Genomic DNA, 18,815 nt, shown 5'->3' with positions numbered 1-18,815 from the left:
GCTCAGCAGACATACAATCTGTGCACAGTGTGCACATGTACAAACATGTACTCATGTACATTTATCTACACATTATATGGAATGCATATAAAAGCAGTAGACTTCTATCTGTACCTGCATTTGAGAGGATCTACACCGAAGTTCACTTTTAAAACGAATGCATGTACAGTTATCGCATGTAGTTATTTACACAAAAACATGCACAAGTGTACAAACACCGGAACATACATGTAGCATAATGTCTAGGGAGTAGAGATGTGTCTACAAACAATGGTCACACCTCACACTGTGAAGGTACGCTCATTTAGCAGCCTCTATTAGATGCACATGGAATATGATTCAACTGTCACTGGCATTTCTGGGAAATATGATGCAAAGGCTAAAACTTCAGTAAAACAGGCATTGACAGAGTATATGGCAAAATCCTTTAACAAAGCCGCTAAGCTCCGAATGAGAGTTCCTTGTGTGGAGCACTCTCAAATGCAGAAACACCAGCCTATACTTGGAAGTCTCTGTATGTACATCTAATACAATTTTCAGCCAGTGTTTTCCTGAGCATTGGATTTCTACTCCTACCACCCCTTTTCCTGTATCAGCATTATTTCCTTTCTAGGAAATAATTCTCATGCCATGTCGGGAGAAATCCTTTACATAAAAATTAATGTGATGATGCAAACTTATGCTGGTCTATGACTGTAATAAAGATGATTGATTAAGCAAACAAGCATATGAACATCAGCTCAGTCAAGCAGAAAAACTCTTAAGCATTATCTATGGCCTTTCTCCCTTCTGTCCTTTTGCTAACATGCATAGTTTGCACCCACTCTGCACATAGGAATAATTATGTGTTAATATTCTGGCATGAACTGAGTTATATGGGAAGTCAGGACGAGGCACTAGTTTTCCATGATTCTCCAAAAGAACATTAAAAAGACTGTCCTGCAGACTGTCTTATCAATCTCAAAGCTGCAAGAGGGGTGGATCCCTTTGGTCCTTCATGCCTAAACACATATGAGTTCTTTCTTTTCAAAGACGTTTGGGTCTCTCATCCAACCTTCTCTTCTACCCGAAGATAACACCACAGATATCTCAGAATAATTACTGTTTCTGTTGTACGCTTTGAGCAATAAGCATTGCAAGTCTGAGCAATCCCCGTTGGGGGAAACTGGTTCCCCTTCTTGAGTAAATTAATGGATGCACGTAGTTATGCAAAGCCCTCCTCCGCTCCATCTTGTGTAAAACTCCAAAACTTATGTAACTGAGCAACTAATCTTCAGTAATCTTGGGTAAGGCATTTAAATCCAAGGAATAAGCCTGGTTTTGTGAGCGCGGCGGAACTGCAAAAAGAAATGAAGCAAGAAAGCAAAGTCCACTCGGAGCTCTCTCTTCTTGCAATGTAACGTCCGCTCCATGCGTGCAAAGCTTCCTGTTGTTCTTCGGAGGGCAAACGCGCCTCCAATGAATGGCTGCTGAACGTTAGGAGACCGAAGGTGGTTTTGTGCTCTTTGCGACTCTCGGCTCAGCCATGAAAGTCACCACCCTCTTTGCCTGCCATTGCCTTGGCTTAGCCTGGTATGCATTTCTAATGCATGAAATCTCAGGAATAACGCGTAGAGGACGGAAGGATGCCCCTGCCGCTGTCTTACCCTACGGCGGGCACTGGAAGTTTTTGACCGTTCTCAATCTGGTAAGCAAACGCACAGACCGTCTCAAACCGTACTCCGTCCTGCCACCGGCATTCATGCCCGCCAGCCATCTGTGCCTCCTCAGGAAACAGGTGGCTGTACTTCCTGCTGCTCAAGAGCATGCCGGCGTGGCTAGGGAAATCTAGGCAGCCTCAACTCGACTGCTGCTGCTCACCTTGCTCCTGTCCCGAGTGGTAGTAAACGGCCTGAAGGACTTTAGAGTAGAATTAGGACTCAAAACTCTGCTAAATAAAGCACAGTACTCGCAAGGTAGGGGAAAGGATAATATGTTTAGCTGCACTAAAACCTGTTTTCCCTGTCCTCAACTGAGCCTCAAACTGTACATCATAGCAGAAAGATTCCCTGTTAAGTGAGGGATGGGACGGGGTAATCATGTTCTGTTATAGTGTTCTTTGTATCGAGATGTCAGAGAAGAACCATTTTCCCTCTGTTAGATTTCCTGGAAGGTGTGAGCTTTCTTATACACAATATTGCCTTGCGGATACATGCTGTGAAATAACAAAAGTAGTAGCAATTTTTAAAATATTGTTATAAGATTAAGGTCTCAATTTTAGGAACTTTTCCTGTTTTTAAAGTAATCTATTTTGAATGCTTGTATATTGTGTTACTGTGTGTTACTATCAGTTACTACTCAGGGGCGTAGCTATAATTGAGCGAAAGGGTTCAAAGAACACAGGCCTCCAGCTCCTGAGGGCTCTCCAGCTCCATCCCTCTCTATTTCCTTCATTGGCTCCCTCAATCTGGGGGGCCACCAGAGAGAGGGATGAACACGGGCCCCCTCTCCTCTAGCTACGCCCCTGTTGCTATCAGTTACTACTTGCTGTTATTACTTGTTACTTTGCTTTTTATCTTTTGGCTGGCCAATGGCTGTAATGAAATTGACTGATAGATGGGGTAATTATTTAAACTGCAGCATAGATGAGCGCTGGATCTCCCCTCTCCACGTTTCCACTTGGTTTCACCTCCCCATGTTTCCACTTCGATTTCCACTCCTGGTGCCCACAGAGCCCTGTGGTTTTCTTTTGGTAGAATACAGGAGGGGTTTACCATTGCCTTCTCCCACGCAGTATGAGATGATGTGTTTCAGCATCTTCCTATATCTCTGCTGCCCGATAGAGTACCAATGGGGTTTCGGACCGGCAACCTTCTGCTTGTTAGTCAAGCATTTCCCCGCTGCGCCATTAGGTGGCATTTCCATTTGGTGTGCTTTAAAGCCATTTTGTATGCCTGCAGGAGAGTTACTTGGACCAAAAAAAAAAAAAAAGACTTTTAAAATCACAGGTGGGGAGGAGTCAACTTCCCCCATTATCCGTAAAGGTAAGGTAAAGTGTGCCATCAAGTCGATTTCGACTTCTTATGCCCACAGAGCCCATAGTCAAACTCTGGGAAACTTACCAGCGGGGATTCAAACTGGCAACCTTCTGCTTGTTAGTCAAGCATTTCTCTGCTGTGTCACTTAAGGTTCTTATTACTCCTTAAAGGTGCCTCTCCGCCCTCCAGCACTGCCTCTCTGGCCGCTCCTGAGTAACACATTATAACCAAGACAAGTACAGTAGTACACTCCCTATCTGTAACTTGCATTTGAGGGGGCATGCACCTAGGTTCACTTTTTAAATGAACACATGTATGGTCATTTGCTCTAGTCAGGGCTTTAGTCGCCTAAAGTGGCGCAGTAGGGAAATGCTTGACTAATAAGCAGATGGTTGCCGGTTTGAATCCTCGCTGGTACTATACTGGGCAGCAGTGATATAGGAAGATGCTGAAAGGCTTAATCTCATACTGTGCAGGAGGAGGATATGGTAACCCCCTCCTGTATTCTACCAAAGAAAACCACAGGGCTCTGTGGGTGCCAGGAGTCAAAATCGACTTGACGGCACACTTTACTTACTTTACTTACAGTCATTTGCACATGTGCACCGAAATCCTTATGCATGTATATGATAATGTCTGAATTGGCTTATGTCCACAGCATTCCCACAACCTGCTCAACTAGCAAGTCTAACAAAAAGAGAGAGAGATTAATCTGACATGTCTTCTTATTGCTAATAATAATTGTAATTATTTCTGTAGTGCCATCAGTGCACATGGAGTTTTATGGAGTAAAAAAGCAACATGTCTGCCCCAAGGATCTTACAATATAAATTTTAACAATGAGGGAAACGAGAGCGAGGTGAGGGAGAGGAAAGTGTAACTAGCGATGAACGCAACAAGCAAAGGCCAGATGTGATGGCAGAAGAACTACAGTAAACACAGAACTGAGTCTGCCACTGAATCTTTATGAAACCATGGTGTGGAGGCAAACTAACATGCAGTTGGGAACCACCTAATGGTGCAGTGGGGAACTAACTTGCCTAGGGAGCAAGAGGTTGCCGGTTTGAATTCCCTCTGGTATGTTTCTCAGACTATGGGAAACACCCAGGCAGCAGCGATATAGGAAGATGCTGAAAAAGGCATCATCTCATACTGTGTGGGAGATGGCAATGGTAAACCCAGCCTGTATTCTACCAAAGACAACCACAGGACTCTGTGGGCACCAGGAGTCAACACTGACTCAATGGCACAACTTCACTTTACTTGGCAGATCATGCGGGAAGCTGACTCCTCCCCACCCGTGATTTTAAAATTCTTTTGTGTGTGTGAGGTCCAAGACTGAAGTAACCCCTGCAGGCATACAAAATGGCTTCTAGTCATTGTGTGACTGACTGTATGCACATACGAACCTCTTTGTTTCTACACTGTGTACAGATTGTAGGTATATTAAACAGAATATATGAATAGGACTATAGCGTTGCTTGATTTCAGCAAAGCACTTCTTTATTTATTTCTTATATTTCTATAACGCCTGGCATGTGCATCCTTAGGCGGTGTTTTTTGTGCGTCGAGTCGGTGTCGACTCCTGGTGACCCCAAGCCATGTGGTTTCCCCAAGCCATGTGGGATTCAAACCGGCAACTTCTTACTCTGAGGCAAGTTAGTTCCCCGCTGCGCCATTAGGTGGCTATCCTTCTAGGCGGTGTAGATAAGTTAAAATACAACCAATATTTAAAAAAACAGGATAAAATGATTTTTAAGAAATTATGATATAAAATGAACCATTTAAAATTAATTAAAAGCCTAAGAAAACAGGTGTGTCTTAAGGGTTCCTTTAAAAACAACCAGAGATGGAGAAGCTTTGAGCTTGACAGGGAGTGCATTTCAGAACCTTGGGGCAGCCACAGAGAAAGCCCAGTCTAAACAAGCCGGTGGTAACCATCACCAGATCTCCCCATTTGGCAAAGTCTCCCACGATATCCTTGTTGACAATATGGTGAAATGTGGGCTGCTAGATTATACTGTTCTTGGTTAGATCCACAGTTGGTTAAACAATGGATGCTCATTGATGGCTCCACATCAAGTGGACAGGAGGTGTACCAAGTGGACTGCCACAGGGCTCTCCTGGTTCCTGTGCTGTTCCACATTTTAATGTAAAGCCCTGCATTCAGATAAGGAAATGCACAAGCATAGGATAGGGGAGACCTGGCCTGGCCTACATATGAAGAAGATTGACATGTCTTAATGGGCTACAAGCTGAACTTGAGCCAGCAGTAGTAGCAGCAGTAGCAGCTGCTAAAGCAGCTGGTGCAATTCAGGACTGCATGATTAAAAAAATACACTGTACATGAGTACACGTGTCCAAAATGCTTCAGAAGCCCTGCCCTGCTGCATCATTCACCACCACCACCACCAACTTGGTCTTCACCATTATGGTGGTGTTAGTCTGAAGCGATAAATGCTGTTTCCATGATCAGCAGGGTGCGGTGCCCTAGCCTGCTGGTTATGGAAAAGCCTGCCATCATGGTTACAGCATTTGCAGCTTCAGACAAAATCCACTGTAACTGTGAAGAGCACAGTGAGTGACATGCTGGGACAGGACTTCCAAAGCTCTTTGGGTTGCTTGTACTTGGGTACAGCTTCTTTTCAAATAATGTCTGAATATAGGGCTGTATGAAGAAGAAACCGTTCCACTCTAGAAGATCATGGGAAGTAACTGTTCCACTCTATTCTGCACTGGTCAGACCTCACTTGGAAATATTGTCTCCTGTTCTAGGTACCACACTTTAGGAATGATGTGGATAAACCAGAACAGGTTCAGAGGAGGGCAACAAAAACATTCAGGGGTCTGAGGGAGTTGGGTGTGCTTAACCTGGAGAAGAGAAGACCATGATAGCCAACTTCAAATATCTGAAGGGCTGTTACACAAAAGAAGAAAAGGACTTGTTCTCCGATGCGCCTGAAGGCAGAACTACAACTGGTTGTTTTTAAACAACTTTTGAAAACACACTTGTTTTATCAGGTGTTTAGTTTATGGTGTTTTAAAGTTTTATTGATGATAATTTTAATTTGTTTTTAGATGAATTTTAGGTTTTAGTTATTTGGCTAAATTGTAAACTGCCCTGAGATTTTATACAGGGTAGTATAAATAAACTAGCTAACTAAATAAACTAAATAAACTACTTTATTTGTATAAATACAAATAAACCAATGGATTGAAATTACAAGGAAGCAAATTCAGACTAGACATTAGGAGGAGTTTCCTAACCGTATGAGCGGTTTACCAGTGGAACTCTCTGCCTCATGAAGTGGTAGGCGTGCCTTTTCTAAAGGATTTCAGAGGCTGAACAGCAATCCGTCAGGGATGCTGTTGCAGTTTCCTGCACTGAGTAGGGGCTAGACTAGAAGACGTCCAAGGTTCCTTCCAGCTCTTAAGTTCTACTAGCCTACCCCACACAGAGCATCTGTGCGCTCTTTGGGGCCGGCGGTTACCTCTCTCCCCCCCACCTTCTGCCCCAGTCTCCACTTCCAGACCCAGACCCCTCTCCTCCCCACTGCCACTTCTCCCCCGCATCTCTTCTCCCTCCTGGGCCTTGCCTCTGCGGCTGGGCTGGGCCCGCTGCTGCCTCTGGCCTCTGCGGCCAGGCCTGCCACGGCGACCAATTCTCCTGGGTGCACCTCAGCCAATCAGGCCTGTCCGCTGCCCAGCCAATCAGCTGGGTGCTGGGACGCACATTCCAAGGCATACCAGTGGTGTAGTGGTTAGAGTGCTAGACTAGGACCGGGGAGACCCGAGTTCAAATCCCCATTCAGCCATGACACTAGCTGGGTGACTCTGGGCCAATCACTTCTCTCTCAGCCTAACCTACTTCACAGGGTTGTTGTGTGTTGTTGTGAGGAGAAACTCAAGTATGTAGTACACCGCTCTGGGCTCCTTGGAGGAAGAGCGGGCTATACATGTTTTTTTAAGAAATTAAAATAAAATAAAATACCCAGGAGAATTATATATATAGATGCTTCCATGAACAACCGCAGCAATAGTAGAAGAAACCCGGAGCTGAAGGGACCTCAGGACCACCCAGTCTAATCTTCTAATACAGCACCTGGTGGACAACTGGCCAGCTTGTCCTTCAACAAAATGGGACTGGGGACTCTTTGGTGCCATGGCTGGTTTCCAGAACTGCACAACTAGGGAGGGATCCATTCAGGAACACCATTGGGATAAAAAGCTAAGCCTGCCCTCTGCTTTCACTCTCAGCACCCACAGGGTCTTGGCTGCTTCTTGGTTGTATCCTGGGTCACAGCCTGCATCCACCAAGAATGGGGCCAACAAGCTAGACAGGATTTTATACATATCGCTGGGCCCTGCGCTTGTCTTTGTAAATAGCAATTCTAGGCCCCTGCCCCTGATCTGGATTGGGACTGCAAAGTGTGGGGCGGGGGGAGGGGCAATTTAATCCTTTGCTCCCTGCTACAGTCCCAGACCAGTCCCTATGGCTGGTATTTGCCCCAGAAAGAAAGTTGCCATTGGCACAGCTTTTCTCTGCCTAGCTCCACCACTTGACATGCAGAACCCTGTCTTGGGTCTTGGTGTGATACTGGAGTGTGAAGGAACCCTGAAAAGCTGACTTTTAGGTATATTTTTTAATATATGTTGTGTACCTTAATCTGGTTATATAGTGTATCGTTTACCTAACTTGTTTTTTGCTCACCAGTGTGTCCATACTGCAATGTTTTTGTGGCATACTCCCTTTTAAATTTGTTTTTGGGGCTGTGAGGTCATCTGTTTCCCCTCATCAAACTATTGTCAAATAGATAGTCCTGCCCTGAGACTAGGGTATTTATTTTTACATATCAGGGATGTACATGAATTGAGATTCATGCACAGATTCGAAGCTGAACCGGTTCGTGGGGCTGCCAAACTGATTTGACTGGTGGAGGGGGTGGCAGGAGGGGTTGGTGAGTGGCACCTTTAAGACAGCAGGTCCTTACCTGCTCCTCCTCTGCTCCATGCTAGGGATGTACACGGAACCAGGCGGGGGTAGTTCAAGGGGGTGGGGGGTCTCACTTTAAGGGTGGGGGAGGGTGCACTTACCCCTCCCAATGCATTCCCCCGCTGGTGCTCGGTTTTGGTAAAAGCCTTCGGGGCGGCAGTGCATCTCCCTGCCGCCCCTTCCTCCACTTTGGCCGGAAGTATCGGGCACAGGTGCATCTGTCGTGTGCAATACTTCCAGCCGAAGAGAAAGAAGGGGTGGCAGGGAGGTACACTGCCACCCCGCAGCCTTTAACCAAAACCGAGCACTGGTGGGAGGAAAGCGGGGGGAGGGCTAAGTGCACCCTCCTCCACCTTTAAAGTGAGACCCCCCTGCCTTCGAACCTTGAACCCACCCAGTGTTTGAACCTGTTCAGAGGCCTGTAAAAAGGCCTCTGAATAGGTTCGTGCACATCCCAACTCCTTGCAAATTCCAGCTGCAGTGGTGCACCCTCCAGTAGCCCACACGTGCCAGCGGCATTCTCTCCATCAGCCATCACATGGCGGTAATGCAGTGGCAGCATGCACATGGCCTCCGTGGATGCGCGGTGGCCTTTTTTGTGTGTGAGGGGCCAGCAACCATGGTGACCTGCATGGAATTGGCAGAGGAGCTTGTAAGGACCTGCTGTCCTCACTTCTTTTAAAGGTGCCGCTCATTGCCCCCTCCCGCCACACCCTTCACCAGTCGAAACAGTTCAACAAACCATCTCAATTCGTGCACATCCCTAATTTATATCGCACTCTTCCTCCAAGGAGCCCAGAACGGTGTACATGCTTATGTTTATCCCCACAACCACCCTGTGTGGTAGGTTAGGCTGAGAGATAAATGAGTGGTGCAGAAGAGTCACCCAGTGAGTTTCATGGCTGCATGGGGATTTGAGTTTGGCTCTCCCTGATCTTAGTCCAATGCTCTAACCACTACACACCATGCTGGCTCTTCTGGAATCTCCAGGGATCGACATCCAGGTGTCTATTGAAAGCCGTCCTAGAGACTTTAGTGGCTTGATATTGTGAAAAAATGTTGGGGTGGGGTGGGAGAAACCCTCCAGAAATTGCTTAAATCCAAGTTAGCAACTTTCCTCTAGGCTAGACGTTTGGACTCTATGGCTTTTGTGGCCTCTGGTAACAATATGATGTTGTGCCTGTTTCTGCAGCTGTAGTATTGTCTTGCAGATAAGCTCTATTATTCCCTTGAGGTGAGTTTTATTTGTTTCTTTTCTTGTAATTAATGGATCTTTGCACATTCAGATAAAACAAACCTGCCTATTCTCATAAAATCTTCTTATTTAAGTCCGTTAAACAGGACAGTGTTAAAGCTTACCACACAAACTAATTTATTAAAACGCTTTCAGTAAATAAGATAGATTTAGCCAATGGCAATTTCCACAATGCTGATTCATGGTTCAACCAGAAAACTGTTCTCTTAAGTGCAAGAATAGAGTTGGTTGGGCCATGTACAATTAAAACTGGATGAAGCTCTGCTCATTAGCTGTAATTAATTTAGCTTTTGCAGGCTGTTTACTATGGAGTCGCCTTGCTGGTTGATGCGTGTGTACTAATGAAGAAATACCGAATTGCTAAGTCAATGTTTCCCCTCAGAGACTTGCTCTTTGGTGCGCTGGCATTTCCTGTGTCCATGGTAAGTTACAAGTAAATGAAGTAATCATTATAAGAGCATGAACAGTATTAATTATAACTATTATGAAAGGGTTATACTCAGTTTCAATTAAGTAATGGTAATTTTTCATCATTATTATTGTAGAAATTATTGCTGGAGCTATAGCTTTCTGTGAATAGAGTTCCATTGTTCTGAGCTTTTATAGGCTTTCATAAACCAAGCAAGACAATTAAAGCAAAGAAAGACTGGATAAAATGGTCAGAAAAACCATTTGATGCAGCTGTCATGCGACTGCACTATTTCACAATACCACTTGGGAATTGCAAGTTTGAATGCTCTGCTTTTTCAAAAAGCACTTGTCTGTAGAAAGCTAGCACTCAAGCAGAAAGTTGGAGTGGACCCTTCCTTCTCCCTGCAGTGTTAGCATTCATATGCTAGAATATATTACTAACAAACATTTCTATTCCACTGCCTAACTTGTAACACAAGCTCTTTTGAGATGTGGGGGCACTGAAACTAGGGACAGGGTGAAATTCCATAAAACTAGATTCCAGTTTTTGTTTTGTCTTGTTTTTGTCTAAACCAAAAACTCTTCAAACTCACTAACTATAAGGAGCTTCATTAGATCCACCCCCCATCCCCCTGCCAGCCATGTCAAAATTCTAAGCACTTCACCATCTTACCTTTGCTGTAGTTTGTCTGTTGTTTCTAGCCCCTACTTAAAACCTTTTTTTAAAAAAAGATAACTTGACCTGGAAGAACCTTTAACATCAAACCTTTCTTGCAAATCAAGGGAATGATATTTTCCAGCCCCCATTTACCAAATGATATCTATCTATCTATCTATCTATCTATCTATCTATCTATCTATCTATCTATCTATCTATCTATCTCATAAAGTTCTCATAGAGCATATGAAGCATATAAAGCAGTATTACTGGGTGGCATATGTAGTACAGTATTAAAAACAGGTAAAGTAAAAAAAATAATTTTACTCAAATGTAAGACACAGACAATCGAATCGGTTGCTGCTGCTGCTGTCATCATTGATAAAGAACATTAATATTATAACTATTATTAATAATAAAATAAAATAAAATATTATTGTTAAAGCACATTATTAAAACAAGTTCAAAACAACTTATGAATTAACTCTCTCAGTGTATTAATTGCTAATTATTGCTGGCATGCTCATCTCACTCCACTTACAATACATTCTGTCTCTGTCTCTCACTCTCCACACAACACCCTGCAGCTGTCATTCAGACTGCTCCACCTCAGCGTTCTAAAAGCCATGTCAGAGCATCATACCTATATGTCTCCTCTCCTTTAATTTCACAACAACTCTGTAAGGTAGGCTATGAAAGTGAGTTACTGCTCCATAGTCACCCAGTCAGGGGCGTATCTAGGGGTAGAGCAAGCAGGGCACATGGCCTGGGCGCCACATGAAGGGGGGCGCTATTTTTCTAAAATTAAAAATTAAAATGGCTGCTGAAAACAAAATGGCCACCGTGCATGCTCAAATGGCCTCTGTGAGGCCCTAGGCCATGCCAGGCCTCGCAGAGGCCATTTGAGCATGCACAGTCGCCATTTTGTTTTCAGTGGCCATTAAATTTTTTTTAAAAAAAACGGCCACCGCACATGCTGAAATGGTCCCTGCGAGGCCTTAGAGGCCAGAGAGGGGAGGAGAAACCTTTGCAGACCACCCCCACAGCCTTTAGGAAGCCCCCCGAAGGGGTTACAGGTAATTTTTTTAAAATTAATTTTTTAAAATTTTTTTAAAAAAAATTAATATAATATAAGTCACTGTACACATATTCAGTTTGGCACTATGTACAAAGAATCAGATGGGTGTCAGATGTTTGGACAGGGGGCGCAATTTCAGTGCTTGCCCTAGGCACTATTTTCGGCAGCACTGGGATCTGTGCAGAGACTGGCGCTTCACATGCACAGCCTAACTCAGGCTGGGCTGCCCTAGCCTGGGTTAGGCTGCACGTGTGAATAGCCTTATAATGTCTGAATAAAACTCTGGTCAACACGGATCTGTGAATCCCCTTCAGCTGTCCACAGGTCATGTTGTGTGATTCAGCATGATGTGGCATATACAGTCTTGGGTTTGGACCTGGATTCCAGTCCTGCCTTAGTGTAAGAAGTTATAAATGAGAGCCAGTTTCTTGTTACCGGTCGAGAATCCTTTAGCCAGACTGCTTGGGACCTGAGGTGTTCCGGATTTTGGATTTTTCCAGATTTCGGAATATTTTCATAAATGAGATATCTTGGGCATGAAAGGTTACTGGGTTTTTGAAAAAAGGTTTTATTTAAAGTATATAATCAAATAAGCATTGAATTTATTCAAACGTGGCATTTTAGATGGAAATGAAACTCAGATGAAAATAATCTCATCATCGTGACAAGGAACATCAGAAGCAGTTGAGGGACCAGGTAGTGGGTCCTCTAGGGATGAGGAGTCATTCTGCTGGATGGCTTTTTTGAATGTTTCTTCCAGAGTCATCTGCCTAATTAAACAATGGTTTTTGTCTTAGAAGTCTCTCTTTGATTTTATAAACAGCACTCACACGCTTCTCAGTGGGATCGATCCCATTCACAAAACCGGCTTGGCTCTGCCCCTAAGGAGGGCTCTTCTCGGTTGCTGAAGCTTAGGCAGCATTTCTCTCTTTCTCTTCTCATCTATTCCTGTTTGTTCGTATTTAATCTGCTAGATCTTTACTCATCTGTTTCCTGAGTGCCCCTGTTATCTCCTAAACACTTGCATATATATATCTTTTTTTAAAAAAAACCACCTTCTTTCGTCTTCCCCCTCCCTCCCTTTCCTTTCTTTCCCTCCTGCTGGGAGTGAAGCTTGAGAGTAAACAAAAGGCAGATAGGCAGTAAACAAAAGGCAGATAGCAACTAAAAGGATCGCTAATGAGCTGAGGAATCAACAACAGCAAGTTCAGGGGCCCTGTAACCCTGCAAACTCGAGGAGGTTGAAGCTACAAGCATCTCTCTCTCTCTCTCTGCGTGGTGTCCGGATTTTGGAGCTTTCTGGATTTTGGGAGTCCAGATAAAGGATTCCTGACCTGTACTCTTTTTATTCCAAGCTTGCTTCTTCCCAGGGACGACTCTGTGGGGAAGCCCTCCAATGAGTTCAAGGTTCTTTACACTAGTTCAGGGTTCTGTACACTTTGTACCATCTTCCCATAAAAGATAACATTGTCTTATGTCTGAAGACTCTATTAGTCCTCATAGTTACGTTAGACCTGTAGGCTTGGAGTAAGCCACATTGCCTCAGTTAAGTGCTTCTCAAATTAAAGACCCTGTATTTAAGATGAATAATAATTCTTGGTGTACTTGGAGCCATGTAGGACAAAAAGGATTTAAAGGTCTAGCCTAATCATGGAAAGCAGGTAAAGGAGGATAAAAATTGAGTGATCTGCCCTTGGCAGACCAGGGAGGCGTGGAGAGATGATTTTTTTAGGTGCTATGCTTTCTGAAACCACATACGGAATGGAGCACCCATGCTGTCTTCGCAAAGAGGTGTAAAGGGCTAAATGCAGAGCATGGTTTCTGTTTATAAGCAATGCATACTATTTTTAGCGGAGAACATCCTTTCCAGCTCCCGTGTCCCTGGTTTGCCTTAATGTGGACAGCTAATGCTCAAAGAGGCATTAAAAGCATGATCTTTTGGATATCAGTAACCAATACAGGGATTAATTATCGCACTGAGAGCCACCCACTGCAAAGGCTTCTTCATCAGATAAGGTTTGTTCTCTGTTGTCCCAGACTATAGCACCTTCATAAATGGAGATCATGTAGTAAAGAGGCAGTGAATGTTGCACAGACTTGCCACACTGAGTTTCATCATTAGGCAAATATTTCCAGCTCCTAATCTCTAAGGCCTGAACTAATAATTAGTTCAGAAGTGAGAACCTTATAATATATCTTGAAAACCAAAAGTCAATGTGATTAGGGAGTACTACGGTAAAACAGACGTTCAGCTCAACTGAACATTGATCTCCATCAACGCAGTTTCATGAGGGACACAGGGATTCTGATTTGCACTAGGGACTCGGAACATGTCAGTCTAGATCAGGGCTACACAACTTTGGCCCTTCTGCATATGTTGGACTACACAGAGGTATACCTAGGTAACATTGGAGCCTGGACCTACAGGGTTTTTGCCCCCCCCCCTTCACCTACCAGATAAGTTGCAATGCACTAATTTTTACACCAGAAAATGCCTAGGGAAAGCTAGAAACTTTTTTTATATTTTTAGAAGAGATTCTGAATAAGATCCTTCCCACTGACTTTCAGAGAGATACCACATTCCTGCCACTTAAATTAGCTGAATGCATGACTCTTTACACCAGAATATGCTCAGGGAAAGGTGGGTTTTTTTTGCTTTGCATTGTATTTTTAGAAGGCATTCTGAACAAGAAACTTCCCACTGACCTGTGCTGCTGCACATACCACATTTTTGTATGGGGGAGAAACACAGGAAATAAATTCTTCAGAAGGCAGGAGCAGCAGGGGAAGGTGGGAGAAGTGGGGAATAAATGCCCCAAAGGTGGCGGGAGCCAGCTTACTAGGCAGAAAATCTTCCAAATCTTATGGCTGTATTGGGCAGGGCAGGCAGCATCGCAGCCAGCATTTGGAGGCCCCCAAGCCTGCAGCAGACTGGATCTCCATCTGGAAGTCCAGTCCAAAGAGCGGCACTGATTACAGTTCCCATCATATCTGATTATTGGCCACTTTGGCTGGTCCAAAAACATCTGGAAGGCCAAAGCATGCAGTTCTGGTCTACCACTGTGGTCTGTGCAGCTCCCTGGTCATTTTAATGGCACATGTGCAGCAGAACTTCCCATGGGTTGTGCCCATAACCTGCAGAAAAGGGGTGTGTCTTGTGTGGGTATCCTTGTTCTTTTATGAGTTTCGGAATGAATGTTCCTCTCAAACTTGCTCTCAAAGAGCACCTGACTGCTTGCATCCAGAAGGTTCCAAGTTCCCTCCCTGGCATCTCCAGATAGGGCTGAGAGAAACTCCTGCCTGTAACCTTGGAAAAGCTGCTGCGAGACTGTGTAGACAATACAAAGCTAGATGGACCAATCGTCTGACTCAGTATATGACAGCTTCTGTTCCAATTAGAGGGAAATTACGAATCTTTAGCCCCACCTGCCTGACCTGTAAATCAACTATCCTCCATTCACTTTATTTTTATTTATTTAGCACAGTTCTATATACTACCCCATAGAAAAACCTCCATGCAGTTTACAATTTAAAACACAACAATAAAAACATTAATGTAATTAAACCAATTTAAAATATAGATTAAAACTCTAAAATTTAAAACTTTAAGACTATAGATTAAAAGCCTGACTAAACAGGTATGTCTCCAGATTTTTCTTAAAAAACAACTGGGGGTGGGGCTCTAATTTTTTTAGGGAGCACATTCCAAGTGGTTTTGAGTTGCCACCAGCTCTCCCCTGATCATCTTAATAACTTTAACCTCTTGTGTCATATTCTGCCCAACATTCATAGTTATGCTTAAAATATATGCGTATATAATATGTTATCTGGTAATTGTGTTATTTATTTTTAAAAAGTAGTGTGTTTTTGTAAAGTTCTCCCTGAGCCCTTATTAATAGGTCAAATAATAACTGTATGAAATAACAATACTGTTTTTATTCTAGATGAATAACCCACACAGAGGACTACCCACAATGCCTCTGCAATGACTTTAGAATCAATTGAGTAGAATGATTCACAGGCATGCTACCTCAAGCCTGCTGCATTCCCTACCTCTTGCTTATAGCGGCCATTGGCACCGTTTCCTTATAATGTTGTACATCCACAATGTCAGGAGAAAATATAGCAGTAGGCAACCACTTCAAAGAGTACAGGGCAAATGCCAGCGGCTCAGTGGACCAATCAGATTGCTTGGGAAGCCAGACATGATTGTAACATGTCTTCTTTAAGCCAAAGAAAAAGTTAACTTTCTGGATTATGTGGCCAGTGCCTCCTGAGGACTCAGAAACCAGCAGTATGAATGGTCAGGAGAAGGAAGAGAGTACATCATCCTCTGCTGTCCTGTGGCTGCTGTTCTCAGGCCCTACAGGCCATATGGACTTTCTAAGCTAGCGGGAGGGCCCATTGCACAGTGCTAGTGTACAAACTTGGTTACCTAAGAAGCTGTTAGTCCATCTATCTCGGTAATATTTCACGGACTGGCAGCGACTCTCCGGGGTTTCTGATGGGTCTTTCCCAGCCCTGCCTCAGCCTGGAGATCCCAGGAATGAACCTGGGACCTTCTGCATACAAAGCAGATGCTCTTCCCCGAGCTGCATTTCTCCCAACCCCCCCCCCCAATGAACGTGGTCATATCCCCTTTTGGATGGAGGGTCCAAAAGGGGATATGACACTGCAGCTCTTCCCCTGGGCATCCTAGCTGGTCCCTGGCATCTCCAGTTAAAAAGATCTCAAATAGCAAGGCAGAAAAAGGAGCTGTGCCCAACATTTTGGAGTGCCACATGGGTCTGAATAGATTCTAAGGGGCAAGGTGGATCAGAGGCCTGACTGTATAAGGCAGCTCATAATCTTCTTTATTCCTTCCCTACCTTTCCTACTGTGCTGCTGCAGCCTTCTCTTTGCCAAAGCAAAATACAAATGTCTTTCAAAAGCTAAAATTGTGAAATAATTGTGGAAGAAGTGATTCTACCATCGTTTCTATCATTTTAGAGATTATGCCTTTGTGTGCCACTCTTTGTACCTGGTAGTCTAGGTCCTTTTTTTGTAAATAAACTCATGCTTTAAAAATGATAAATTATAGCAAATATGACCACGGGCATTTATTTAATCTGGGCAGAAGAAGTGCTGAATTTTCATCAGGGTTGACTGTCAGGAGTGAGTGGTGCTAGGGCCACAAGTCTGCCCACCTACTGCTGGGCTGCTGTAGGCAGCCTGTGATTACTCAGTGCTGAGGGAATGACGTTCTGAACATGCTCAGAGGCACTTTGCGTAAGACTATAAGAACTGATCTTTTCTGGATCAGATCCGGTGGCTGATTGCTGTTCAAAGCCCTATGCAGCTCCATGTATTGTTCTTTTTAAATCCACTAAGCCAGGGGTAGGCAACCTTGGCTCTCCAGTTGTTGGACTAAAACTCCCATCATCCCCAGCCACAATGTATTGCAATGGCGGATGATGGGAGTTGTAGTTCAACAGCAGCTGGAGAGCCAAGTTTGCCTACCTCTGCTCTAAGCACATCTTGCGACAGCGAGTCCCATGATTTAATTTCATGTTGTTTGAAGAAACACTTGTCAGTTCAGCATCTTCTTCTACTACTACTGTTTATATACTGCTATTCAACAAAGTGCTTAAAGCAGTTTACATAGAAAAACAAACAAACAAGATGCTTCCCTGGCCCAAAATGGCTCACAATCTAAAAAGAAACATAAGAAAGACCACCGCAACAGCAACTGTGGAGGGGTGGGGGTTTGCTATGCTGGGTGTGGATAGGGCCAGTTACTCTCTCCCTGCTAAATAATACTAGAGAACTGCCACTTTAAAAAGTGCCTCTCTGCTCATTTAGCAGGGATATAACTGAAAGGTAGAAACTGAATCCAGTTAGATTCATTAGATAAGCCCAAGGTCCAGAATTGCCCTCCCTCCACTCCTTTCAGAATTCAAAAACCTCTCTCATGCTACCCCCCTCACCACACACAGACACCATCGTCATCTCCCCCACCCCTCTCAAACGAAAAAGTTCCAAATACTTGTTTTCATTGCCTCTCTTGTTGCTATTATACATATCTGAACTCAGCACTGGTATTACTTATTCTTAATAACTTTTTGTTTCAGTTTGTGTTTACGTGCTTCTGGGCATTGTACTCGTATGATCGGGAGCTGGTGTATCCCAAGGACATTGATTTGATTATTCCTACATGGACAAATCACGCTATGGTGAGTACTGAAAGAGAGAGAGAGAGAGAGAGAGAGAGAGAGAGAGAAAGATTGATTATCAGGGAACAGGGAAGGGGAGAAGCTGGGGAACAATCCTGAATACACCCGATGAAGTATGCATTTTCAAGTCCAATTGATCTCAAAAGACATGCTTAATCCGCCCCCCCCCCCCCCGAAATTAATGAGGAGTTAAATGTGCATACTTCAGCTGGATCCTGCTCAGACATTTCACACTTTCATTTGACACTCATTTGCTGTCTCTTTAAGCTTACACGGAACTATAGGCCACTATGAGTGGAATGTGTGAATTGCCAAAAGAAGCCTTAGAGCACACAGGGAAATGTCAGTGAATCATTGCTTGGCGCTTGCCAAGTTCAAGTCAATGGAAAGATGTGAAGTCATTAAATGGGGGGTGGAGAGAAACTTTCTGGGTTACTGCAGTGCATACTAAAGAATGAAACTGCTGTTGCTGTAAACAGAATGTTATACAATACAGCATGACTGTGAATACAAATGAATTTTTGGCCATTTTTAGAACAAATGAAAAGCTCAAAAATTATGTCGGAGCTTATCAGTGAATTAACTCATGTGTATGCTGTAGCATCAAATAAGAAGCTAAAGGAAGCTCACAGGTTTTGATGCCTATATTCTAAATTTCCTTCTTAAGTGCCTTAAAACAAACAAAAAGAAGAGATGTGTGAATGACTCTTTGCTGGTCAAAAACAAAGATACTGCTGCCAGAAAAATAGAAGCTGTGGGTGTGTACTGAGTTCATGACGTTCCCTCTTGGGGATAGGTGGGAGGAAAAGTTCAGTACTCAGAAACTGAGTCATAAGAACCCAAATGAATGAAATAATCATGTCTCAGCATAGATTCTTCCAGCCTTCTCTGCACATTGTCTTGTACTGGCTCAAACACAGGATGGTGCTATCAAAATATCAACTTCCTATGCCATAACCCAAATTCCATGTTGAGAAAAATGGAATTCTGCAACTTGTGCAAATTAGTGTCTTGTTCCTCTTCTGCTGGTTGTGAGGAGCAAGGGCAATGACCTATGCAAGGGCATTAAGACACCCTACCCTCAACCACTAGTAATACTATTGGACTCTCCTATGGTTTCAGAGGTTTAATTTGGCAACTGGCTTTGCACACATGCCTCAGCCAGGGGCGTAACTATAATAGAGCAAGGGG

At 43.8% G+C, this 18,815-nt stretch overlaps 1 protein-coding gene across 2 annotated transcripts in view; it reads left to right on the top strand.

The window, feature by feature from the left end:
* Positions 1-1,230: 1,230 nt before the first annotated feature.
* The window catches only part of ADTRP (androgen dependent TFPI regulating protein), a 31,878-nt gene continuing 14,293 nt past the window's right edge, over positions 1,231-18,815 (top strand). Inside the window, exons 1-3 of one of the 2 annotated variants that reach the window (XM_053249620.1) lie at positions 1,235-1,687; positions 9,553-9,687; positions 17,523-17,624. In XM_053249620.1, the coding sequence (XP_053105595.1) occupies positions 1,526-1,687; positions 9,553-9,687; positions 17,523-17,624 (399 nt within the window). In that variant the 5' untranslated portion in view covers positions 1,235-1,525. Of the gene's footprint in view, positions 1,688-9,552; positions 9,688-17,522; positions 17,625-18,815 lie in introns of both variants that reach the window. The other variant, XM_053249621.1, reaches the window with a different exon arrangement.

The sequence above is a fragment of the Hemicordylus capensis genome, chromosome 4 (assembly GCF_027244095.1).
Source record: "Hemicordylus capensis ecotype Gifberg chromosome 4, rHemCap1.1.pri, whole genome shotgun sequence".
In the NCBI taxonomy this organism is placed as follows: Eukaryota; Metazoa; Chordata; class Lepidosauria; order Squamata; family Cordylidae; genus Hemicordylus; species Hemicordylus capensis.
Note: the sequence above shows the minus strand (reverse complement) of the source record. Positions and strands in the feature narration are given on the sequence as shown.